At 49.1% G+C, this 26,886-nt stretch overlaps 1 protein-coding gene across 2 annotated transcripts in view; it reads right to left on the reverse strand.

Annotated features, from left to right (window-relative positions):
* The window catches only part of GABBR2 (gamma-aminobutyric acid type B receptor subunit 2), a 353,521-nt gene that overhangs the window by 210,644 nt on the left and 115,991 nt on the right, over positions 1 to 26,886 (reverse strand). For both annotated transcript variants that reach the window (XM_065908009.1, XM_065908010.1), the window contains exon 2: positions 24,409 to 24,546. In XM_065908009.1, coding sequence (XP_065764081.1) covers positions 24,409 to 24,546 — 138 coding nt within the window. The remainder of the gene's footprint in view (positions 1 to 24,408; positions 24,547 to 26,886) is intronic.

Raw genomic sequence — 26,886 nt, forward strand, 5'->3', positions numbered from 1 at the left:
TTACTCAGCTGTTAAAAAGAATTCATTTGAATCAGTTCTAATGAGATGGATGAAACTGGAGCCCATTATACAGAGTGAGGTGAGCCAGAAAGATAAAGAACATTACAGCATACTAACACATATATACGGAACTTAGAAAGATGGTAACGATGGCCCTATATGCAGGGCAGAAGAAGAGATGCAGAAGTACAGAACAGACTTTTGAACTCTGTGGGAGAAGGGGAGGGTGGGATGTTTCGAGAGAACAGCATGTATATTATCTGTGGTGAAACAGACCACCAGCCCAGGTGGGAGGCATGAGTCAAGTGCTCGGGCCTGGTGCACCGGGAGGACCCAGAGGAATCGGGTGGAGAGGGAGGTGGGAGGGGGGACCGGGATGGGGAATACGTGTAACTCTATGGCTGATTCGTGTCAATGTATGAGAAAACCCACTGGGGGAAAAAAAAAAAGAGTCTTTGGTTATTTTTGCAGTATTTTTTCAAAGGCTGAATGTTAGGTATTTTCAATGTACTCATCCTCAAAAGCAAGGCAGGTATTTTGAGAGGTGGCCTATTAAGAGACGATACATGGATTGCCCATGGAAATATTTTCTGTTTACATTATAACTGAGTATTTTTTTCTCAGAAAACTGAGGAACAAGTATTTGAGCACAGATTTTGGTGTCTAGTACACTCCCACCTTACATAGTTCTCTATTAATGAGTGGCTTATTTTCTGATTCTCTGGATCAACACATTACACTAAATTTCTGTCATGCATTACTGCCGTGAATTTTCTTTTCTGCCTGTAAAACTTTACTTTGGAGATTTCTGTTTAAAACCTCTTGTGCTCTCCTGTCTACCCTTTATCTAACTTTTTCTAGGAATTTAAAGCTCTGTTTGAATTTAGAAAGATAAATGAAAATGACGAGAAAAAAAGCATCTTGATTGCCTCAAAGATCAGCAACTCTGATTGGGTGGTAATGAATCTGCCTGCAATGCAGGAGACCCAGGTTCGATCCCTGGGTCAGGAAGATGCCCTGAAGAAGGAAATGGCAACCCACTCCAGTATTCTTGACTGGGAAAGCCTACGGACAGAGGAGCCTGGTGGGCTACGGTCCATGGGGTCGCAAAGAGTCGGACATGACTAAGTGTTACCCAGGAAGGAAGGATCTGGGTCCCTGATGGATTCTGGGGGTGGGGTGGGGGAGAGAAAAGTCTCATATTTTACGGGGCAGCTGTAATTTCATGGGCAAGGTTCCGAGCGCCAAGAGCCAACATCTGGTAGAGTTGTCTCGATCACGTCCCGGCTACTTTATAATCAGCGAAGCTCCCGAACATCCAGAGCGTCAGTAACTCTGCGTCCCTTAGTTCTTTGAGGTGGGATTTCCTGCCCATTTCACAGCTAAATAAACTGAGGCCCAAAAAGTGACACAATCCGTGCAAGTTCAGAGCAGGAAAATGTAATTGGTCTTCTGACTTCATATCTGGTTTTCTTTCTTTTTTTTAAAATAAATTTTAATTAATTAATTTATTTATAACTGTACTGGCTCTTCATTGCTGCACATGGGCCTTTTTTAGTTGCTGTTGTTACATCGCTGCGACCCCATGGACTCCAGCACACCAGGCTTCCCTGTCCTTCACTGTCTCCAGAAGCTTGCTCAAACTCATGTCCACCGAGTCAGTGATACCATCCAATCATCTCGTCCTCTGTCACCCCCTTCTCCTGGCCTCAATCTTTCCCAGCATCGGGGTCTTGGTGGCTCAAGTATTGAAGCTTCAGCATCAGTCCTTCCAATGAATATCCAGGGTTAATTTCCTTTAGGATGGACTGGTTTGATCTCCTTGCTGTTCAAGGGATTCTCAAGAGTCTTCTCCAGCACCACAAATCGAAACCATCGATTCTTTGGCGCTCGGCCTTCTTTACCGCCCAGCTCTCACATCTGGTTGTGGTGAGTGGGGGCTCCCTTTGTCACCGGGCGCGGGCTTCTCATTCCGGTGACTCCGCCTGTCGCAGAGCACTGGCTCCAGGTGCTTGGAATTCAGCAGCTGGGGCACACAGCTTCTAGAGCAGGCTTAGTAGTTGTGGCACATGGGCTTAGCTGCTCCGCAGCACGTGGGGTCTTTTCAGACCGGGGATCAAACCTGTGTCCTCTGCGCTGGCGTGAAGATTCTTAACCACTTAACCAGAGAAGTCCTGGTTCTCTTTCTTCATCCAGCTCTGACCCATCAGTCCAAGATGAAGTGGGGCAATGATCCAAGGCTTGCTCTCTCTTCTGACACCCACTAGCAAGAGAAGAACTGCTTATTTCAAGGCTTTCAGGGTGTCTCAAACATAGCTGGTGTCTATGGTGGGCATGGTTGGTCCTGGGGAATTCTGGGGGACACACCCTTAACCAGAAAAGTAGAAGAGGAGTCAGCCATCAGCGTCTCTCTGAGTTCTGGCTTGCCGGGGAATATTCTGTAAAAGTTTAGGGTGAGCGTATGGAACTGTGAGTCTCTTTCACATTAAGGCCCCACAGGTAGAGAGAACAGGAAAGTGAAGACAACCATACAGGCACTCAGGGAGCTGGAAAACTTGGAAAAGTTACCCTGTCTCTATGGCTTTGACAGCAAAGCAGAGCATTTCCCCTCTGTGGTGTCTGTTTTTCTCATCTCTAAAAATGATGGGTTGAACCAAAGACTTGAAAGCTTCCTTCATCTGTATACCACACAACTCTATACTTCTCTCTCCAACAACTGAGGAGAATGATTAAAGAGCTGGTTAGTTTTGTGTGGGTGTGTGTTTCATTTGATCTGATTTATTCTGATAATTGCCATTGTGTTTCACTTCTCTTTGCAGATTCAAGCCTAGATGAAAAATGTAAATACACCTCCCAATTTCAGGGTCTTTATTAAACTCTCAGCCACTGATGAATTCTTCTCTAAATGTAATTCCTTCTTTACCTGGTTTGGGGCCCCTAGGTTTAACTTGTCTGCAGAAATAAACCATTTTTCAAGTGGAAAATCTAACCAAGAGCAGCCCGGGTTGCTAAATCCTAGGTGAGAAGTGCAGGCCAGATGCCAGGGGGAGAAGATGATTGAGGCTTGCTCTTTTCTCCACTTGGTTTAATCTCCTTCCATGGGTTTGCTGACTGTTTCTGTAATTAAATGAGGGAGGTATTTGTCATCTAGGGTTCCTTTCAGCCAAGATGAATGGAATGCAACTTTCTCAGGAAGCTTCTGACAAAACCCTGTTTGTGGCCAGTGCCAGGACGTATACAAAGGCGCCAGGCTGTGTGCGTTGGGAACTGGGGTCCACTTCAGATCTGCGCCAGGTCACTGCTGCGCCCAAGCCCTGGAGAAAAACTGTTTGGACACAAAGTGCCTCAATACAGATGCCTGTGAGACTAATGTGATGTGGGGTGGCCACAAAGCATCTCCCAAGTTAAGGAGGGAAAATGAAAGCCTGGCATTTGGGCGAGTTTCTGCAGCCCCACTCCAATAAGGCTTGCTGAGCAGCACATGCAGACTGGCTCTGGGGCTTGAAACTTCTTCTGGAACCCCCTGGGGACAATCAACCTCCTTCCTATTGATGAGTGCTAATCACCCAGAGGTGCACAGCAGTTGAGTTCTTACCACCCACGTCCATTGTCGTGTCCTTAAAAACTAGGAACTCGCAACGACTGCTGATGGAGGCAGGGAGGGCATAATAGTGTTTGCTCCTCAAGGAGAGACTGGAGCTCAGAAAGCCACAGCGCCGTGCCCAAGGCCCCATGGGCAGCAAGGGGCAAAGCTGGGGTTGGAACTCGGATATTTTGCCTCCTTCACGGTATTGCCTAGCGAGCACCTGCCTTGGGGCAGCATTGTGTGCAGGGCTTGACGTGAAGGGCTCACTTTGTCGCTGAATGTGCGAAACCACCTTATGGGACAGACATTATTTTGATCTGCATTTTTTGATGAAGCAACGGAGGCTCAAAGAGGTTAAACCACTTGCACGTGATCACACACCAAGCGACTGGCAAGCAGGCAGACTAATATCACCAGCTTCCATTCCACAGACTGTTATGCTTCTTCTGTGTGATGCACAACTTCCAAAATTCATTTCCTGCTTTAGCCTAACTTTGATCTTCACAAAACCCCACGATACAGAGTAGACTTCATTGCCCTAATTTTATAGATGAGGAAACTGAAGCTCAGAGAGATAAGTGACTTGCTCAGAGTCACATGTGAGCATGTGGCAAGGTTAGGGCTCAAACTTGGGACTTTTGTTCTTGAAATCTGGTTCATCTCTCCACCAAAAAGGCTGTTTCTTAGGAAGGCATCCAGGTACAATATGGTAAAGCAAGTAGAACCGTTTAAAAGAAAGCAGAAGAAAAAAAAGATTTGCTTAAAAGAAGAGAAAAACAATGCTAAATCCATGGCTTATTATGCTTCAATTGCCTGAGATGCTACAATTCAATTATATGAAGCAAAACTCATATGTATATTTGACATTTTATTGAAGACCAAATTCGTCACATTTTTCTTTTTAAGCTTTTATTAGGATTATACACTACATGTATAAGTATATAAAATATATATGTTCAGTTCAAGGAGTAATAATAAAATCAATATTCAACTGTCGATCACCCAGTCTAAGAGAAAAGCTTTTATTTATGTGTAAATATTAAATTGTAAAGTAACTTAACTTTTTTGTCTTTAAGATACTTTTTTTTTCCATGTGGCATCCTGTGACTTTTATTTCTTTCTTTAATCCCCTCTGCAGTATTTGTATCATTGTTTTACATAAAGAAGTTTGCAAAACAAATATTGCTTCCTCAAATCCTATTTTTCCTCCTTTAGAGTGAAAAGCTGGAGTTAAGTAGAGAAACCACAACCATGCCAGTGTTAAGAAAGCGGTATGGTTCCAGCTTGGACAGGCTGGGGCTGAGTGCGGGCTACACCGCTCCCCACACGTTCCAGGAAAATCACTTCACCTTTGGGGATCGGTCCCCTCCAAACCAGGGTGATGAGCCCCCTCCCCAATCTTAGGGCTATTCTGAGGATCGGAATGCACAGGCATCCAGTTAATGATTGTTAATGTTAGATCACAGTTTCTAGACTGAGAAGTTATGAGAACTGGATGGTATTTCTTACAATTAAGAAATGCCTTTTTTACTGACAAAATACTTTCCTTCAATAGTACCTCAACCCAGTGAGGGCAGAATGGAGGAGAGTTTACCCATTTTAACAGGAGAAACCTCAGGGAATGGAAGGGTCTGCTCACAGTGACGAGGCTACTACCAGGCTGAGACATAATTCTAACTCATAATTAGGATCTAATTCTAAATCCTAACCTAGCAACTTAAAATGTCTTGTTAATTGGAGGACTTCCTTGGTGGTTCAGTGGTTAAGACTCCATGCTTCCAATGAAAGGGGCACAGCCTCCATCCTTGGACAGGGAACTAAGCTCCCACGTGCTGGGCAGCATGGCCAATAAATAAAGAAAGAAAATCACTTTAAAAATGTGTCCTTAATTTAAAAAAAGCAACGATTGTTTTGCTTGCCTAACTGTGCACAATCATAACATATGTCTTTAATTTTTCTTAAACTTCTGGTCAGATGCCTCATTCACTTCTCCCTAACAGCTGCGTAGGTGACAAATGCAGGAAATTAAGAAATTACAGCAGAAGACTCCGGTTTCCTCAGCTCCTTTGCACTTTGCCTTCAGCTGATGTCTTTAAGGGTAAGAAGCCCTTGTGTGTGATCACAGCTGTGAAGCCAACTGCCTTTTAATTACCACACTGCAAAAATCATGTCTCCTCATGTCAATTTAGCGCCTCTAATTAGTCGGTAAGTTGACATCACATCTATGGAGGGGGAAAGGCATGCTGGGGCCCATCTCAGTGCTGGCAGTGGGAGAAGATACAGCATTCCCATCTGCTGAGTCCTCCCGTCTCTTTAGAACCAGCTCCTACTCCTCTGTCCAGGACCGCTCACAGCCACCTCCTCCAGGCAGGCTTCCCTGCTATCCCTCAGTTCTTCCAGCCCTGTCTCCTTCCCTTCCTGTGGAGTGCTGAGAAGTGACTGATGGCTAGGCCCGTTTCACTGACTGGTCTGGGTGCATTTTGTGGGCTGCCGCCAATCCTCTCCGTAGCTATGAGAGAAAAGAAAAAAGAAGCGGACAGAGGAGGCAATAGGATCACAAGAGGCCTCCATGCCTGCCTTCCAGACAAGAACTCACCATGGTTTTCACACAGAATGGGGCTGAGGAGGAAATGGTTTCTGTGGCTGAGGAAATCATGGTTTTAGCAGGGCCTGTGACCTTGGCGTATCCGAAGGGAGTCCAGGCAAAGCTCTGGGCTGCAGGACTCGACTCAGGAGTCACTTGACCAGGAAAGGCCAGGACTCCCGAGGGGACCCTGCAACGCCTGCCCCTCCAACACAAAGACAGAGAGCCTGCACAGAGGTCAGAGGGCGGAGGTCACCGGCATCTCAAAGGCCAGGCAGCTGGGCTCTGAAAGAAGGGGTCACTGTAGGTTCTATTTACAACTGAGCGCCAACACCTCCCAGAGCCGAGGAAGGAGAAGCAGAATGTTGGACTCCAGACCTCTCAGATTTGCTTCATGATCAGTCCTGGGGAAACTGAGTAAAATCAAGATAAAAGATTCAAAGGTGCTCTCCAAGAATGTGAAGTCTTCTTCAGGGGGACAGAGGTCATCCTGGACCAGTGAGGCTGGGGCTAGGGCCACAAGGAAAGGAGCATGACTGTGGAGCAATCAAGACCCAGCGCTTCCAGTGTGAGCTGCATGCCCACCAGCAGCCCATTAAACCTCAGCCTCCCTGCCTACGAAATGCAGAGAATAAGTCCCATCAACTCTCCAGGGCTCTTTTTTTTGAAATGAGAACTTAAGTGTGAAAATGTCCCACAGGAAGTAGGCCCTTGTGCTAATGGAACACGAGGGTTCCGGTACCCGCCTAGTCAGCTCATCCATCACCTTTCTCTATCACTCTAGCCTCCTTTCTCACCCTCACTCTCCAGCCTTTTACTTCCGAAGGCATACCAGGCTCTCTCATTCCCCCACGAAGAAGCCTTCCTAAACACCTCCCTACACCTCCAGTCCGAGCCAAGTGCACCTCCCCGCCCCATCACATCTACCACACTGAACTGTGACTGCATCCCTGCTTCCCTCCAAAAGACAGCAAGATGACAAGCACTCAAGCTGTTACATAAGAAGCACACAAATATTAACACTTGTTAAAAAATAAAGCTCTGATCAAAATATGACTGTGTCAGGGAGGCTAATATGAACCGACAAAGAGAAATATTTAGTAATAAGGTATTCAAGAGTGAATAAAAATCTTGCTAAGTACTGAGTTCCCCATCACTGGAGGTATTCAAGGAAATCTTGAGGATCGTCCACCAGGGTCAAGGGTGGGATTCCCAAACCAGCAAGGAGTCTGCATGAGACGGTGTTGTGTTTTATGTGAACGTGTGGCATACCCAATGGTTTCAGGTGAGCCCCAATCTAATATTTTATATCTTAATAGGTATGTTTTTCTCTTTATTTACTTTTATACTTCTTCTTAGTAAGTGATCCTGATTTTCCATCCATGGTATTTAAATAAAAGGTTGAGTTAATTCAAAGGAAAATAATAAATAAATTAATAACACAAGTGGTACGGAGAGTTGGCAAAATCAAGAAAGTCGCAGCCAAACGGTGTCTGGGAAATATGGTGTTGCAGGTGTACAAGAATATATGGCCCTTGGAAATAAAAACCTCAAATTTTCATCACTTTCCACTACATTAAACCATAATATGAATTTAAACAATATGGAATGAGCTAGATTCTTACCTTGAGACTGGAGAATGGCACTATCAGAAGTACCAAAAAGAAGGTGGATCTCTCAGATGAAATTAATTATATAGAAAAAAAGAGAAATATCTGTAGAAGTAGAAGTGACCTAAGAGTGTTTTGCCATATTTAGAAATATCGGGGACAACACACATGTACTAAAAACTTATTCTTTATTTACCTGAAATTCAAATTTAACTGAGTGTCCTGTAATCTATCTGGTAATCCTAAGTAACCATCTAAGCCAGAGATGATAAATAAACAGGCTTGAGCCTATGTGACATCATTGACAGGCTGACAGTGGCTGGGGAGAGAGATGGGTTAAACCAGTGAAGAGCGTGTGGCAATCAGTTCATTACGTCTGCAATTAGCACAGGATGGGGGAAATAATGGCACCAATTCATTCATTTATCTGCCTTCCTGGACTTGTCCAACTCCTCATTTTACACAGTGAGGACCAGGGAAGACAAGGGACTTGACCAGGCTCACAGCGCAAGTCCGCAGCTGGGCTGAGCTAAACTCATTTGCTGCTCCATGCTGCCTGCTTGGAATCAAAACAGAATGCTACCAACGCCATGATTATGTAATTTCCGACTACACTCAGTAACCATGCCCACCCACATCATCAGCCAGAATGCACACAGCCAGCCAATCCCTCCACCTGATCCAGCTTACCGTCATGACCACATTTGAATGCCCCAGAATAACATAAAAGATGCGAAACAAAATCCATTTAAACTCAGAGAGCTCTGTTTAACGAGAGGTGGTTGAGATAGAAGGCACTCGGGGGTCTGAACAACCATGCCTTTCACGTGCGATCTTGGGGGAGCCCGGCAGTACAGTTTTACATTTGACAGTCTGCCTTATTACAAAGCAGATATTTCACCTACTGTTCATTGAATTGGATGGAATCGAACTAAATTTGTGTCTTCTTTATCTTTCTGTTCTCTTATATTTCTGGGCCTGAGGTTCTTTACTGCTAAAATAAGGAGACTGCACCAGGTGGATTTTTAGTTCAGCTCTAAAATTTCATGGTTTTGTAATTCTATGCTTAATTTACAAACCAAGGCAAAATTCTCTCTTTAGGCGAGAAAATAAAAATCACTGGACTAGAGACGTCGCCAGAAGGGTTTTAAGCCAGCCTCTTTCACAAAGAGAATTATTTAGTCTAATTGCTTTATGTCTCCATTTAGATACCAGCCTTTTACTTTCTGCTGTTCTTAATCAAGTTCGTTCATTAGTATTCTCATTCATTCAATAAAGCTGTATTTTCTAGAAAAATTAGAGATGCACTTTCACTTTGACCTAGAAATTCCACTTCTAGGAATTCATCCCCAGCTTACACTTACACTTACACAAATACAACATGTGACCAAGGTTATTCCAACAGGTTGGACACAACCTGAACGTCCATCAATCGGGGACCTGCCATACAAATTACAGGGCCCGCGTGCTAAGTCGCTTCAGTCGTGTCCAACTCTTTGCGGCCCTATGGACTGTAGCCCACCAGGCTCCTCTGTCCATGGGATTCTCCAGGCAAGAATGCTAGAGTGGGTTGCTATGCCCTCCTCCAGGGGATCTTCCTGACCCAGGGGTTGAGCCCAAGTCTCCTGCGGCTCCTGAATCTTTGCCGCTGAGCCCCTGGAGAAGCCCACAGATTACAGTATATTCACACAAAGAAGTGCTACGCAGCTGTAAAAAGAATCAGCAATGTCTTTAAGTAGTGATAAAACGGTAAGCTCCAGGAAAATTAAGTGAAAAAGCAACTTGCCAATAGCATGTATATAGTATGTTCACTTTTACATATGGAGAAAGAAAAATAAACACACACACGCACATGTTTGTGCTTATTTGCAACAAGAAATACTAGAAGAATAAGTCTGAAACTAATAAAAATTGTTATCTACAGAGGTGGCATGAGGGGTGTTAGACTGGAGCCAAGAATTCTCTGCTTGTTGAATAGTCTTGACTATAGAGTCACATAAAAGTTGTAAACATTTTACATGCTTTCCCAGAGGTCATGCAATCAATTTAAAACATAACACCAAAAATAAGGCACTTAAACACAGATCTATTTGTTCTGAAGCAATTCAATAAATTGTAATCGAATTCAACTGAAATTAATGACACTGAACTCATCCAACTGGATGTGTACAAAGATTGTGTGTTAGCTGGAATTCTCCAAGAAAACACTGCAGGATAAGCTGAAATGGTACAATTATTCAGATGAAGGAGAGAAATAAATATTTTAAAATGCCTTAAACCACATTTTGCAATCACTTAGCCTAAGAGAGGATCTGAGAAACAGTAACTCTAGATAGGTTAGTTTGGAATGTACCTAATAGGAAACATCAATCACAGGAAAGTTAAATTAATTTAATTAAATGTAAATTAACTTAAAAATTTTAATTTAAAAATTTGTTTATATTTAAAAAATAAAATTAATTAACAGTAGGAAAAACATCAAACCCCGAAAACTGAAAACAAAGGCACTTTAAAGTATATAAATTTTTTTTTAAGTATATAAAGCTGCTAATGTAATCACATGGAGAAAAATCTGTAAAGGGGCTTTTGGACACATCTTTATTGACCAAATAAGGAGGGCTATAGTCTCTCCCCACCCCAAGCCCCACACAGATTCATAGCTTTTTATTGTGAGAATATTCAAACCTACGAAAAAGTTGAAGAAACAGTACAATGAATACCATATATGCCCTTCACCATTCACCATTTCCATGTCTGCTTTCTTTCCCTATAAATACATACATATATATATATGAATATACATGCACACAGACACGTATATACATACAGATGCATTTCTGTTTTCAATACATTTGAAGTTAACTTATAGATATTTTGACAGTTTACTCCTAACTAGCTCAGAATGCATCTCCTCATAATGATATTCTCCTGTATCCTTACAGCATTAGTATCACACTAAATGAACAGTAATTCAGTATTACCTAATGTATAGTCCACATTCAGATTTCTTCAATTTCCCAAATATGCCCTTTACATTTTAAACATTCAGGATCCCATCGACACATGAGCCTTGCCTTTGATTGTTATATTTCTTTTTCAATCTCTTTTCATCTAAACTAGAGCTCTGCCCTTCTGCCACTGTTCTTGTTTTCTGCAACATTAACTTTTTGGAAGAATCCAGGCCAGGTGAATTGTAGGATGTCTTATATTTGCATGATTATCTCCTGATGGTCAGATTCAAATTAAACCTTTTTTTTTGTTTAAAAACATTAAAAATTATAGTTTCCACCTGAGTTCACTGAAAAACCCTAGAAGCAGTGAACCCCAGTAGCAATGAGCATGCCTAGCAAGCAGGTCGTGGTTTCTAAACATGATCCCCCATCAGGAAGAATCAGGACTCTTGGGAGAAGTAGCTGACTCCAAGTCTAAGGCAGAGACAGGAGGGAGGGAGAGAAGCCGGCAGGAGGAAGGAATGGTCAAAAGGGAACACTCTTCTGTAGGTAAGAATATCAGCTTAAATGTGGAAGGAAAAATAGAACCAGAAAATGACCGCTTTTGCAACCCCAATATAATTAACAATGATTCAGGCAAGGACCATCAACAGATGCTAAAACCAAAGATCATGGGGGACAGGATATTCACAGGGTCTCACAGTTTCACCCCACAGATTACATCAGAATTCCTGAGGGGAAAAGGAATTGTCACAATAAATCTAGCAGATACCACTGTAACCGAGTGATCAAACCTAGTGATCAAACCTAGCATCACTGACAAGAGCTCACACGTGGGCCTCCTGACACGCTGCACTGATATAAAAAACGTAGCTTCACCTTGCCCAAACTGTTTAACCTGAATCTAATTGTGAAGCAACAAATTCAGATTCTGGCCCTGTGGGACATTTTATAAAACAAGTAGCTTGGGATTTTCAAGAAGGTCAGTATCCCAAAAGCACCCCACCCCAACTCCCACCAAAGCAGGAGGAATGTTCTAGGTTAAAGAGGCTAAACACATGATAAGAAAGATAACACATCCTCCCAGCTGGGCCCTTGATCCCTCCCACCTACCTTGATAAATAAATGGCAAAAGGGACATTTTGGCGACAAGTGGGAAAATTTGAATATGGACCATGTATTAGGTAGCATTATTGTATCACCGTTAGTTTTTTAGATGTGATAATTATACTATTATTAAATAAGAGAATATAACTGCCCTTAGGAAATTCACACTGACATATTTAGGGATGAAATATTGCCTCTCCAAAGTATCGTCACGCGCTTTAACAAAAGATGAGCGTGTAGTGGCAGGGTCAGGCAGAGGCAGACAGAAGGATAGGGAAACTCACAGGGCAAGATGCAAACTGGAGAATCTACATAGAGGGCGCATGAGGTTCACTGTGCCGTCTTTTAACTTTTTTGATGGTTTTGAGATTTTTCAAAATAAAAAGCTGGAAAGAAAACTTGGAGGAAAGTCAGAAATATAAGTAGAGCAGAAAAACAGCTTCAATGTCTATATTAAAAAAAATGCCTGCAGCTGATTGGAATACAGTCCATTTAATATATTTTTAAAAATCCACGAATTCACAAGGTTACTTTGCTAGAAGTGAGAGATTAGGAAAGAAGGAGCTCCCAAACAAAAACAAAACAAGGATTCCGTGGAGGTTCTCCTGTATTCCAGGCCACATGCTGGCTCTGGGATTCCAGCAGTGCCAGCAAAGGAGATGTGTGGTCTCACCCTCGTGAAGGGGGCTGACAGCACTCAGGCAGGCCCAACACTGAACCAGGAACTGAACCTGCGATGATGCTGCAGGGCTGGGGGAGGCGGGGGCCGTGGACATGTCTCCTGGGGGCTGTGGTCTGGCTAGAAAGGCTTTCCAGAGAAGTGGTGCTGAAACCGAGAACTGAGCAAAGATCCCTGCTTGCTAGTGTGGGCGCTGGGTTGGGCTGGGACTGCTCTGCTGGGCCGAGGGTCTAGGCATCCATTACTCTAGCAAGGGGCCTGGGGTTTTCGAAGAAAGCCAGGACAAGAAGGGAGCCGTTTCCTGGTCCTGCAAAGCCGTGTAACAGTTTGTGTGGGAAGCTGGGGAAGTGTGAGAAAATGATGCCTACATCTGCATTTGGGCACAAGGTCTCAATCGTCATCTGACCTCGGATTGTTTTTCTCAAGTTGAGCGCTTCCTACTGAATAAGGCTCAATCTCGGCATCAGGAAAATAATCAATTATTTAATCTTCTTAGTAAACAGATTCAAGGCAAAGGCCTTCTATATAATTCAAAACGAAAGTAGGCTATGCTCTATTTTTTTTTAAAAATCAAGCCATTCATTACAAAACCACCTAGAGTAGAACTCTAAGTAGTATATGCTTGAAATACTTAGCATGTTATTGATTTTTATGACAACCAGTCCATCTATTTTCTGAGTTCAAAGGAACCATTCATTTTTTATATACAACAAGTTACTGGATGAGTAATAAGTCTAAAAGTGTGTGTGCGCGCGTGCACATCATGAATGATTTACAGCGAGAACTCAGGTCTGCAGAGACAGACTCACACCAGCCCGGGTCGTCATCTGCTGACAGGCAAGGTGGGCTGGGGAGGAACCCCAGCAACACGGCGGGAGCCCCCACTGCTACACCCTGCGGTCTGCTCGCAGCGGGAAGCAGGGAAAGTCTTGCTCTCGCATCTCCTTTTCCTCTCTCCGCCTCTCTAGGATGACGCCCGTTCTTCCCTCCCCGCAGGGCTGCCCTGAGGACCGGATGAAGTTGTGAGAGGCAGTGCGCCAACGGATGCCAGCGCAGGCTCCACAGCTGCTTCATCCCGGCGAGCCCTTGGCAAGACACTCAGCCTCCCCGTGCCTCTGTCTCTTCATCTGTGAAATGAGGAGAGTGTCCAGCTCACGGGGTTGGTGGGTGGCGAAAACGAGCTCATTTATGCAGTGTTGAGAACTGTGCCTGCCCCACGGCCAAGGCCAGCGGTCCTGCAAACAGATGTGCTCACTCACGCTTTCTGAGCGCCAGGTCCTACACAAGGTCCTCTGGGTACAGCCGGGGCTCAAGGAGCCCACAGGAGTTCACGGTGTGGTGGGCAACTCACAAGCCTCATGCGAGAACTGCTGTCCACCGAAGAAGCGGCACAGACGAAACGAGGGAAGAGAAAGCAAGGGGAGCTGGCAGGGAGCTCCTGCCGCTGGAGCGGGCTGGGGAGGATCGGAGATCTGCAAGGACGCCGCGCTTGGACCAAATATCAGAAAACGCAGAGGACCCACCAGGTGCAGAGGGGATGGAGAGGGGCGAGCGTGGACAGCGCAGGCAAGGGCCTGGGAGCTGCGGAGAGCAGGTGTATCCCTCAGCACGCGGGGAAGGAAGGGGGGCACCCAGCGGAACACTGGCCCCGCAGATCTGTCACCGCGTGTGGTGTGACCTCCTGCAGGCCGTCTCAGCCCTCTGGGGTCACTTCCTTCCCCTTGGAAGGCAGGGTTCTCTGCCTGGAGAGCCCTGGGGCAGACTGCCGTGCCTAAGTGGTAAGCAGCTTAGAGATGCAAGGGGAACCAGGCCCTGGGCTGTGAGCCCCGAGGGCAGGGAATGGCATGCAGGCCCCCGAGGGGAGCTACCAGGGTGAAGGCAGCTGCTGATGGCTCTGAGCCACAGGAGATGCAGGGAATCAGGACACAACGTCATCAAGGTCATCTGGTCCATCGGCCGTCCCGCCCCTCTCTGCTGACGATAGGAGACCCAGAAAGGGATGCACCGAGGCTACAGAGCCAGCCTCAGGGAGCCGGCCCAGACCCCACGAGCCTGCCCATTCCTGGGAGGCAGAGCAGGAGGCCGTGTGGGTGCCCTGGTCCTTGAAGGAGTATGAGCATGGATCATGTCAGATCATCTTACAATCAGTCAGGTCAGTACCGTGCCACCGAGGTCACGAACAAGGAGCTGAGCTGAGCATGGGAAAGGCTAAGTAATCTGCCAAACAGTTCAGTTCAGTCGCTCAGTCGTGTCTGACTCTTTACAATCCCATGGGCTGCAGCACGCAGGGTTGTCTGTCCATGACCACCTGCTAACAAGTGCCAGAGCCTGGATGGGAATCCCAGCCCGTGTGACCAAAGCCCAAGGGAAACACCGCGGTTATTAGTATTAAGAGTTGACCGGACACATAGCCCCTCTGGGCCTCCGTCTCCTCCTCTGTACAAATGGGCAAAGCCCACCTTATCCAACAGGACAAGGACGGGGCCGTCGGCGCCTCACTGTAACACAAAGCCTGTTATCTTTGCGCCAGAGCAGCCAAGCAGCCCAGGCTGTGCCCCAGGCGAGCGTCACCACGGTCGGGGGGAAGCAGGCAATCCCAGGCAGGACGCTCAGGCCCAGCAGAATGAGGTGCTCTGCGTAACGCCACGCAGCTGAAGACGGCAGGCCCAGGATGGCCGGCCGGGTGCCCGTGCTGACCCAGCGCCCTCTCCTGCTCCCCGTGTGGAGCTCCAGGCCCCTCCGTGCTCCTGGCCACCACGGCTGAAAGCGCCTCCCGGGTCCGCCGTCACACCGAGGCTCGTGAGGCACAGTCTGACAAGAGCCCTGTGGCCGCTGATGCTGAGAGGAGCTGAGACACTACGGCAACCGCAACTCCGCCCTGACATCCCAAAAGCGGACCCTCAGCCCGAATCCGGAGACGGCGATGGCACCCCAACCCAGGACCCCTGCCTGGACAATCCCAGGGACGGAGGAGCCTGGAGGGCTGCAGTCCCTGGGGTCACGAAGAGCCGGACACGACTGAGCGACTTCACTTTCACTTTTCACTTTCCTGCATTGGAGAAGGAAATGGCAGCCCACTCCAGCGTTCTTGCCTGGAGAATCCCCTGGACAGAGGAACCGAGTGGGCTACAGCCCATGGGGTCACAAACAGTCGGACACAACCGAGCACACACGTACTTTGTCCTGTCACCTCCTGGAGGGACTTCCTTTTCTGATTCCCTTTCCAGTTCTTTCCAGATTCAACTTGTAATTCCAGACTCGAGTCAACATAATGTGCAGTTGAGCTGCTTCCTAGCAGCATCAGCCGTACCGTAAGCAGTGCGAGTAATTTATTTATTTAGAATGAATTATTTACACCCAGCATACCTCCAGGCGGTGAGAGACGCATCAACAATGAGGCCACTGGAGTTACACGCTGGGAACCGATATTACTTTAGATACCGTGGTCTTGAATTAAAAATGGGGGTCAGAACCTTGAATTGAATCTTTTACCAGATGGACAAGAAAGATATGGGTTGGGTCGTTGGCAGGAATAGACTGGAAACCGCCATGCACTCGATAGCATCATGCCCTTCTTTGCTTCTGCTTCTCTGAAAACTCAACCAGGAAACGGGGCGTGCACATTGCTTACAGATGCCTCGGGCTTGTTTGGCCTCTCCTGCAGGGTCTCTGTTTTAATATCACTGTTCTGAATCACCTTCCCAGTTTGTGATAGTTCATTTCACCCACAAAACTTTTAATCTAGAGACAAATGAAGGCATAGTTTTTCAAGGAGTTTCCCCCTGCCTGGGGCCTGGCTGGCATTTCCGATGCCAAAAGGGTCAGTAATGGTCATATGAACCTTAATCTATCGGGGCTGCAGTCTGAAAAGGGCCCGCACCTACTCCACCTTCCCTGGCCTACCAGATGCTCTCAGCGGCCCCAGAAGGGCAGGTTTAGTTAGCCCGTTTCCCAGATGAGTTCCGTGAGGCTCCGGGAGCTGGCCGATTTGCCCAAGCCTGCTGTCAGTGAGAGAACTAGGAGGGACCAAGACCCAGAGCTTCTGGGTTCCCGCTCTCTGTTCCGGCTGCTGGGCCGAACTGCTCTTCTGCCAACACGCACCCGCCCTGGGGTAGCAGCACTGAGCAGTGGGATTTGCGCCGGTCTGCGAGAGCGCACACAGGCACTGCTTTGTTAAAAAAGGAGTGAACACGCCAACATGAGCATGAATGAGCGGGGACAGGGCGCGTCCCTTTCACCACAGACTCTCGCTGGGTTCTGCCAGCATCCTGGCTGAGGGCTCATACTTCCTCCCACCCATCTGCAAGCAAACCAATGGCTGGAAACCTTCGCTCCCCTCATGAACGCCCTCCACGTGCTCTCAGAACCTTTCTTACTGCACCCGGCCTCCAGCGTCACCGCCACGAAGGGCCATCTGTAATCTCCAGTCCTCAGGGCTTCTCCCGGCCCCCCCACGCAGCCCATCGTGCACGCTTTTCCCATTTCTTCTCTTTCTCCTCCCCCACCTTGCTTTCTTTCTTTTTCTTTCTTTTTCTAATGACTCCAGAAGGTGGAAGCATCTCATAGATTATTAATGTGCTAAGTGGCCCCTCTGGAGACCAGCGCCGAGAAATGGCTCCAACCCGCCCTGGACCATCGGCCTCCGTTCTCTTTCTTAGAGAGCTGCGCGGCGGCAGCAGAGGTCCTAGCCACGTCTGAGCCCGCCGCGGCTCCTACGTGGTTTCCAACCAGGCCCATCCCCATCGCCCACCCCATGGCAAGGGCGTGGCAGTCCCGTGGGCTGGGCGGTGGCAGGGTTCCGGCCTGCTGGACTCTGACCCCAGGGGCCTGAGAAGCAGAGGTCATGTGCACTTTGAGTGTCTTGCTGAAGAACCCCCAGCCTGCCCGCTGTGTCTTTGTTTCGGGTCTGCAGGGCCAGAGTAAGTAACCTTTGCGGTTGACGCAAAACGGGGGCGATCATCAGAGGTCTGCTTCTGGGAGGGGTCCCTGTCACTGTGACATTGTCATATATATCATGGCATCGTAACAGCAGTCTCTAAGGGTGCTTTCAGCTAGAAAAGGAAACACCTTCATCAATTCTCACAGCTGTACAGAACATATGAGGCTACTTTGCTATTTCCATTTTACATGAGAGAAAAAAGGGAGGCTGAGAAAGAGAAAATAAGGCCAGGGGGTAATTACAAAGCTCTGGGAGTGAGCCACGGGATCCAGCTTTGCTGTGAGCACTTGGTTAAGATCCTAACCACTCTGGGCCTCTGCTCCCAGTCTGTACAGCGGGGACGCTGGACCCAGTGATTGCTAAGACCTGATGTCTTTCTATGAATACTTGTCAAAGTCCACAAACTGCAGCTAAGTGAGAAACAGTCTTTTGATTTCTCAGGCAACCAACAGCTTTCATAAGATAACCACATGAACAAATCAAGTCAGATGACAAATTTTCTGTTCCTATAATGGAAATGGCATTGACCAACAGTTTAGGGCTATGCTGGAATTCAGTAAATAGCAAAAGGCCTGATTTAAGGGTTTTCACAGATTTGGTTTTTTTAATGTCAAAAGCAAGCATGATTCAGATTTTTCAGAAATCAAGACCTAAATGTGCCAACATTTACACAGTCAGGGTTCTCCCGTCCACATGCCCTCCTCACCTCCACTCCCTCTCGAGAGCTCTGCCAAGGAGACCGCCCCATCACACAAACTGAAATGGTCCTGTCCAGGCAGGTCCTCGAGGGAGTGTCGGGGCCATTCAGGAGGCAGGGTGGGCTGCCCGCTGAGGGGAGGCTTGGGACAGTGCCAGGAGAAACGCATCTACAATTTAATAATCTGCTCCAGCTGCCTCTCAAAGGACAGGCTCTGCGGGATACGGTTCTTGACGAAAGAGCGTTTGCGTTTTCCAGTGAGCAGCCCTTTATCCCTTTAGGAACCTGACTTTATTTTCATCAGCGAGACTATTTCTGTCTGCAAGCTGAGGCAACTATCATCTCACTCCCTAGGAAGAATTTTGTCCTGGTCTCAGGGTTTGAACCCTCTCTGGCCACATCTCTTGCATTTTTGCTGGCTTTGCTTCCATCTCTTGTTCAGGCTACCCTGCCTCCATCTTCCCCACCCAGCTCCAAATCCTCCCCCTCACCCCCAGGCTCTGTGCTTTCAGGGGGACAGACTACATTGGGGGGAGGTTTATAGAACGTCTCCAAAACTGTGCAAGGCAGAGTCAGAAGCTAGCCACCTTCAGATCTCCAAGGAAAGGATGCTGAGCAGATCTGAAAACATTTTCAAAGGAAGCATATCAGTTACAGAGACAGCATCAGGGCCAGAGATGGGAGATGTGGGCTAAAGCCAAGCCAGAGATCATTTCAGATGCTCCTCCACATCCTTTTACCAAGGGGCTGCAGCTGGGAAGCCCTCGGGTCCCCCTGAGTCTGAGTCTGAGTCTGCCGTCATCATTAGGGACGAGCCTAAGGTGCAGAAGTCAAGCATCCAGCTCCAGGGACCACTCAGGATCTGAGTCAGGACCACACCAGGCCCTGCCCTCCGGCCACTTGAGGGCGGGGGTGGAGGGAGGCGTGGGAAGGGAGCTCAGGGGAAGAACAGGAGCTGGACAGAGGAAGAAGCGGCCAAACCGCACCTGGACGAAGGAGCAAGCTCCGCCAGGGGGAGGGGCCGCAGACTGAGCAAAGAGCCTGTAAGTGGCCGCGGGACGAAGGAGCCGGTGGGTGACAGAGACAGGGGTGCGATGAAGGAGAACCTCCTGCCACGCGTGGGCTGGGGCCTTGGTCCTGGGCTGCTGGCCCCAGCAGCAGCCCCCGCTGCCTCCTCCATGTCCTCTTTCCAACAGGGGCCGAGGAAGTTAAACCTGTGTGAACCAGGAGCACTCGTCAGCGTCCTGAGGTCTGGGAAACGGGCAGGACTTAGAGATCACCTGGCCGAGCAAGTTCCCAGAAACCGGCGGCCTCTGTGTCAGCTGAAACCGTCGCGGGCATGAGGAGTCGGGTCCACAGTCCCTGAAGGATGTGGTGAGTCCCTTGACCTGGACCTGCTCAGGGTGGAGCCGGACGTTTGCATTAACAGGAGCACATCCTTGGCCCTCATAAATGACACTCACCATGCAGTGTGACAGCCAGCAACCTGGCGTATGCCTACTCTGGGTGCTAAATCTCCCTCCCAGTAGGCCCGGCGAGGCCAGAATGTTGGGGGAAACTGGGCAGCAGGACCTCACTATTTGCAGCCAGGAAGCCTGCCCATGCCCGCTGCCTCCCGCAGCAAGGGCGTGCCTGCGGGAGGCCCTGCTTCCCTCTCACTTCCGCCTTGCTCCTGCATCGCCCCACCCACGTCTCAGAAGCCCGGCCAAGTGTCTCCAGGAGCCACGCAGCTCGGGCGGCGAGGATCCTCTGTCCTCCCCAGCGGCCCCGCAGGCTCTCCAGTCTGAACACGCTCAGCCTTCCAACAGCCAGAACCCTCCCCTCCCCAGATGCCCCCCACGGCTATGCCCTGGTGGGGCTCCCGCGGGGTGAGGCCCAGATCTGAGCCCGCACCCTGAGTGGGATCTGACCAGGCGGACAGGGACAGAGCCCGCACTGCCGCCCTGGACTCCATGAAGATCCTCCGCTCTAGTTGGAGGAGCTGATGCTCCCAGTGACTCACATCACGACTTAAACAATATTAGCCTCTCGATGCAGCAACCATGAATCAAGAAGCCCGGCAAAAGGCAAAAGTTAAATTTAACTGATTTTAGCACCAGGGTGAATTTTCACCCCTTTGTGGCGCAAATCTCTATTTTTGTAGCAGCAGGAAACAGAAACAACTGATTGCACATTCCAGGCTGCCTCTGTCCAGCAAGCATTGTTCCCCCAAAGGGCAGTCAGAGCTCCTTTTCAATTACACAAATTACATGCATTTTCCCATTTGTGAAACTCTGTTTCAGAGCCCAGTTTTGAATAAGTTAAGGGACTGATCAAGTCCCTTGAGCGACGGCAGACTCACCCACCCAGTCCTCCACCGTCTCTTCAAACTCAGCCTCAGGGGGTGGGGGGCCCCCAGAATCCAACCCACAGCAAATGGGGCTGTGTTCTCCAAGAGTAGTGGGGCCAGAAATACTCCAGAGCTACTCTCCATCGGGACCCACATCTCTGTTCCTACCTCCTCCTTGCCTGGCTTCTCAGGCTGGGAGAAGTGTATTCTGAGCTCCCCCTGTGACTCAGGCCCCCGGGACTCTCCAAATTGCTGGCCACCGCCCAGTTCTAGCCCCTCGGCATCCCTCACCCGTGCACAGCTGGGGCCCTGGATCTGCCCCAGCGTCCGGTAGCAGATGCCTAGGGCCGCGGGGGATGGAGACGAGAATCGCCCTGTCGACAATGCAGGGGGATCCGGCTGAGCTGCAGGCTGAGGGTCTGGATTGTTCTCCCGAGTCTTTGGCCTGCTCGTGGTCAGATCCACGTCGCGAGAAACCCTGTCATGGAGGGTTTCAGGTCCCGCGCTGACTCCCTGCAGCTAGCTCAGTGCAGCGCTCTGTGGGGACCTCCTCGGTACCGGCAGGCCTCGTGCTGGGCACTGATAACCAGGAGATGAAGAGAACGAGAGGCCTCTGCCCCCAAGAAGCTTACAGTCTAGCAGGAAACGTCTGGATACAGGATAGAGTGTTCTCCACACAGTGTAGCCCATTCATTAATGGAACACGGTGTGTGATGTGGAAGTGATGTAGAACCACGTTCTTCAATCTTTTCTTCATTATCATTCTCCTAAGAAACCTGTATTTTTCCTAATCCCACCACACTCATGAAATTGTAATGCCACAGATGTACTGTTTCTGCACTGTATGTATGAGTGCTAAGTCGTTTCAGTCTTATCCGACTCTCTGCAACACCACGGGCCCGCCAGGCTCCTCTGTCCACGGGATTTTTCAGGCGAGAACCCTGGAGTGGGCTGCCATTTCCTCCTCTAGAGAATCTTCCTGACCCAGGGATCGAACCCGTGTTTCCCGTGTCTCCTGCATTGCAGGCAGACTCTTGACCCACTGAGCCATCAGGGAAGCAATAAACAATACAGCCCCCGCCTCGTAACCCGCTTCTTGTCCTGTCAGCTTCTCGAGGCCAGAGGCCCTCCTGTGCCTGCTAAGGCTGCAGCCCTACTAGCTGCCGAGCCGGGCGTGTGCAGCGCTGCGCCTGCTCCTGCAGCTCCTAGAGGACTCTGGGGGGCAGACGGCTCCCAGAGAGGCTGTGAGAAGCCTGGAAGCTCCTGGATTCCTCTCTGGATGGGGATTTCCCAGGGAACTTGGTCTCTCACGTCAGGGCAAAACATCCGTCTGCAGATCCTTCCATCCCTCCCAGCCTCCCTCCCTCTGCCTATTCAACAGACACCTAATGAGGTCTGTGAAGTGAGAGGCGCCAGAAAACACAGGAGTAACGCAGGCCCCTTTTCTGTCCTCAAGGAATTCACAGCCCAACTAAATACGTCCCCAGAGCTGCACAGTCCCAAGAGGGGGAAAGGCCGAGGGGCTTGGGGCGGGGTGGCCTGTGTACACGCTCTGCTAGAAATAAACAGGGGAAAGAATTTCCAGAGCGGCTACTCTAGATAGTGCAATAGGCAAAGGCTTCCTAGAAGAGGCAGCATTCAATCTGTATCTCTGAGACGGGATTGGTCTTGGCGTACAGGTCACGGGGAGAAGGGGATATTTCAGGTGGTGGGAACGGTGCTTCAGGAAAGAGAAGGAAGTAGCGGGGGGATGCAAGTGGGTAACCAACTCTGGGAGCGGCAGAAGGCGGGGCGGGGTGTCAGCAGCGATGAAACAAGAAACCCTTACCGCTGAGGACGCGCCAGGCACAGTTCTAAGCCCTGTTTACTAGCTCAGCCCACACAGCGGTCCTGTGAGGCCCACCCTCTTACTGCCCTGCGGCCCACGGGGAAGGCTGAGGTTCAGAGAAGCAGCACCCGGCGCAAGCGGCAGGAGGCTGGCGTGCTCCGGGGAGCCGGGGCGAGGCTGCTCAAGGACAGAGAAGGTTCCTGACTCCACCAAGGTCTCAAGGCTGTCGGCGGCGCCCCAGACAGGGGTCCCTGGGAAGCCAGGGGCCCTCGGCACACTTGAGCTGCGCTGGGTCCCATCACGTGGCTTGGTTTGCACCAAAGCACGCTGAGCTGCTTTCCCGGCCTCAGCCGCGGTTGCATCCACCCACACTCCGCGTGGCCTGCTCCGGCCACAGTGAGTGACTCACGGCTCCCCGAGCCCACGTTCCTTCCCACCTCCCGCTTTCCTCTGCCAGCAGCGTGCTCCTCCACGTCTCCAGCTGTCCCTCTCCACCCTCGCAGCCAGCTCCACGTCACCTCCCCTGAGAAGCCCTCCTGAACCCAGCGCTGGCTGAGTGGGTGGCTCTCCCCGGGGACCCCGCCCTTCCCTTGCCGCAGCTCTGCCGCTGCAGCCTCCCTCCCCTCTGGGCCCCCAACTTGGGGCTCCACCCTCAGCACCCCGTACACCCAGGGCTGGACTCAAAGGGGACTCAGTCACCACGAACAGAAGGGAAGGGCGGGGTCCCCGGGGAGAGCCACCCACTCAGCCAGCGCTGGGGACTGGCTCCTGCACCCCTTCATCCTCAGCCTCCCCACCCTGACGCCCCGCCCTCCACTCCCACACTGCAGCCCCAGGGTCTCTGCTGTTCCCCCAGCAAGCCAGGCTCGCTCCGTCACAGGCTATTGTGCTATGACATCATGACGTAGAATACTCCTCCTCCAACCAAGCCCGTCTCGCCCTTCAGGTCTGAGCTCCTCCGAGGGGCCTCTCCTGCCGAGGGGACAGCCACTGTTTACCCCTCAGGCTGTTTACCTCTGTTCCAGCTGTTCCCTCACCCCAATCTTATTTCAAGGGTGAAACTGCCTGAGTTTAGATCTTGGCTGTATCACCTAAAAGTTGTGGGTCCTTGGGCAAGTGATTTAGCCTCTGTGTGCAGCTATAGTGAGTAAGTGGGTTAATGGAAATACAGGCTCCGAATGGTGTCTGATACGTTGCAAGTCCGACATACATACTACACAAGTATCGGTCTTGGTATTATTACAACTTACTTGTTTATTTGCTTCCTGCCTGCCTCCCTCCTAGAATGTAAGCTTTGAAAGGGTAGGAACCATGCCTGTCCTGTCCAACACTATATCCCCAGCGTCTACCCAAATTCCAGGCACACAGTAAGTTGTATTATATTTGTTGCATGGATGAATGGATGGTGGATGGATGGATGAAGCAAAGAAATAAACCATGTGCCTGGGCCACCACTCATCCTAGGTTCTCATTTTTTATATTTCTCTCTCACATTCCAAATAAGAGTTAGCACTGGTGATTTTCACCCGCAACAGACCATATACTCAGTGGTGGAACATTTGACAGTGTATAACATTTGCCAGTGTAAAGAGTGAGTAACAGCCAAAAGCGCCAGGAAAGGCATAACCAAGGAGACAGGCAGTCTTAGCAGACCAAATAATTTCGGTGAGGGAGGGAGGTCTGGATGACCAGGTTAGGGAAATGGCTAGAGGAGGACCCTGAGGCTGAAGGTCTTGGGTGTACTTAAGGAAAGGCGGGTTGTGCATGGAGTGAGTGGCAGGGACAGAAGATGAGGCTGGACAGGAGGGCTAGTGTGATGTCGACGGCCCTGAAAGTCGTGCTAGGGAGTCACTGATACGTCTCAGACACACAGGGATGGTGTCAGGGCCACCCCTTAGAGACCCACTGTGTTGGCCAGGACAGGACAGAGAATCAGGTCAGGAGGGAGGACAGTGGGAGGCGGTGCGACCATCCAGGAAAGAGCAGGGGAGGCCTGAACCTGGCAATTCAGAAACCATGTCGGGCAAGGAACCATCCCTGAAAAAGACTAGTGGCCAATCGAAGACAGCTCCCCCACCAAAGGGGGCCCAGACCTTACCTGTACCAGATTCCAGCCTTGGAGGGACTCTGCGATGATGGACGTAACAGACGGACAGACTCCTCCAAACACCATCAAGTGGTTCGGCCCGTATTTTATTGCATCGTAGAAGGCTTTCAGGCCTTTTGCATTATCACACTGGGAAGCAACACAGAAAGAGAAGCCAGAATGAGAAAGAGCTTTGCCCAGGGACACTCACACAAACAGAGCTCCCTCAAGGGAACCTGGGCGTCGGTTCTCCCATCCCGAGGCCTCGCTTCAAGCCAGTCTTGAGCCCATACTGTGAGGACAATCAGGTGTGGTCTCAGGACCCCTCTTCCCGCTTCTCCTCCCTCTGAGCGCCCTCCAAATCTAGGACCTTAGGCTCCTAGCTATCTTCCTTCAGACCACACTGAGGAAGGGGCCCCCAAACCCCTCAACCTGGGCCTCTCCCATCACGGTCACCTGTATTTTAAAAGAAGATTAAATCCACACCCATTAGGATGGCTATGATCAAAAAAGCATAAAATGAAGTATTGGCAAGGATGTGGAGAAATTGAAATCTTGGTGCATTGCTAGTAGGGATATAAAACGGTGCAGCTCCTACAGAAAGCAATATCGCAGTTCTCCAAAACAGAATTCAGCAGAATTATTACAGGACCCAGCATTCTGCTTCTGGGTATACGCCCCAGAGAACTGAAAGCAGGGACTCAGAGAGATGTTTGTATACGCATGTTCACAGCAGCCGAAAAGTGTAAACAACCCAAATATTCATCAAGAGATGAATGGATGAACAAATGGTGATTTACACAAACAATGGAGTATTTTTCCGCCTTAAAAAAGGAAGGGAATTCTGACACATGCTAAAACGTGGATGAAACTTGAAGGCATCATGCTAAGTGAAATAAGCCAGACACAAATGGACAAATATAAGATTCCTCTTAGATGAGGTACCTATAATAGTCAAATTCACAAAGATAGAAAGTTACCAGGGGCTGGGGGAGGGGTAATGGGGAGGTTAGTGTTTAATGAGTTTTGTTTCAGTTTGGGATGATGGAAACATTCTAGAACTGGATGGGGGGGCTGATAGTTGCACAACAGGGTGAATATACTTGATGTCACTGAACTGTACACCTAAACATAAAGTGGCATTTTTTAATGTTATATATATTTTATCACAATAAAAAGGGGGAGGAGCATGAGGTGAATCTAAGTGGAAGAATTCACTCAGCAGACACTTGGCAAGCATCCCTCCGTGTTCAGCCCAGGGCTGGAGGCTGAACAGAGAAACTTGGACGCAGCCCCCGCCAAGGAGCTCGCATGCGAGAGAGGAAAGCAGATCCTGGTGACCCGCTATGGAGATGAACAAGGACAAATGTCCTCGGATGCTGGGAGTCAGTCACAGCTCACCTCCCTCCTCTCCACCTCCTCCTCCCTCATCCAGTTGAGAGGCCGTCTCTCCCTGGACAGAGGGATTGGCTGCGGACGGGGTGTCTTGCTCCCCTGAGACCCAGTTAAGCCTGATCATCACATCACAGTCTGAGGCTTCTTTGTAAAACATAAATTAGTTCTTTTTATTCTGCTGCTTTCTGTGCACCTAAAACCCAAACTCGTATCAGAATATAATTCTCAAAAGGTTAAAAACATAATTCTCATGGAAATCAATAGTGGGTACACATCAACCTTTTATTTAACTCATTAATAAAGGGAATCTGCTGGACAACAAGGTGGATTCAAAAGAAAATTTGAGATAGGGACTTTTTTTTATAGGGAATGAAAAAACAAGAAATAAGACTGCTAAATTAGATACAAAACTGGTTAATGTCCCAAGGGGCAATAGAGCGATCACCTTTAGGGTCAGAAAAAGAAGTTATTGAAAACCAGCACATCTTACCAGTTTGAGAGAACTGTAAGATGTCTGGGCCTTAAACTTCACCCTCCTCCCCATCAGATAAGCCCAAAGCAGGGCTGTTAGAAAACGCTCTACCTGGGCTATGCAATAACTGTTCTGCATTACTGACTATAGTTCGGTATGATATGCTTCACCCTCCTTAACATAATGGATGCAAGAAGCCACAAGATCCAGCCCCGCCTCCACTCTGACCTGATTTCCCTCCCCTCTCTCCCTTGCTCACCAAGGACAGCCTCACCAGCCTCCTTCTTGATCCTGGAAAGGAAAAGCAATTTCCTCCCTGCCTCTGGGCCTTGGCACTTGCTTTTTACCGTGACGAGAACACTGCTCGCTTGCTTCTCAGCACGGCTCACTCCTGCCATTCAAGTCTCAGCTGAGCCGTCACCTCCTCAAGGAAGTCTCCACCGCTGCCTTCCCCGAGATGGTCCCCGCCCCGTCGCTCTCTAACACGCCACCCTATTTAATGCTATGCTGGAGTTCCTAAAATTATCTGAAGTCGTCTTTTCTGCTCTTGTTTTTCGTGCATTCACTGTCCTTTAATTAAAAAGAAGCCGCCTCGAGGACAAGGCTTTCGGTCACCGTCTCTG

This window comes from Muntiacus reevesi, chromosome 17 (genome assembly GCF_963930625.1).
Source record: "Muntiacus reevesi chromosome 17, mMunRee1.1, whole genome shotgun sequence".
In the NCBI taxonomy this organism is placed as follows: Eukaryota; Metazoa; Chordata; class Mammalia; order Artiodactyla; family Cervidae; genus Muntiacus; species Muntiacus reevesi.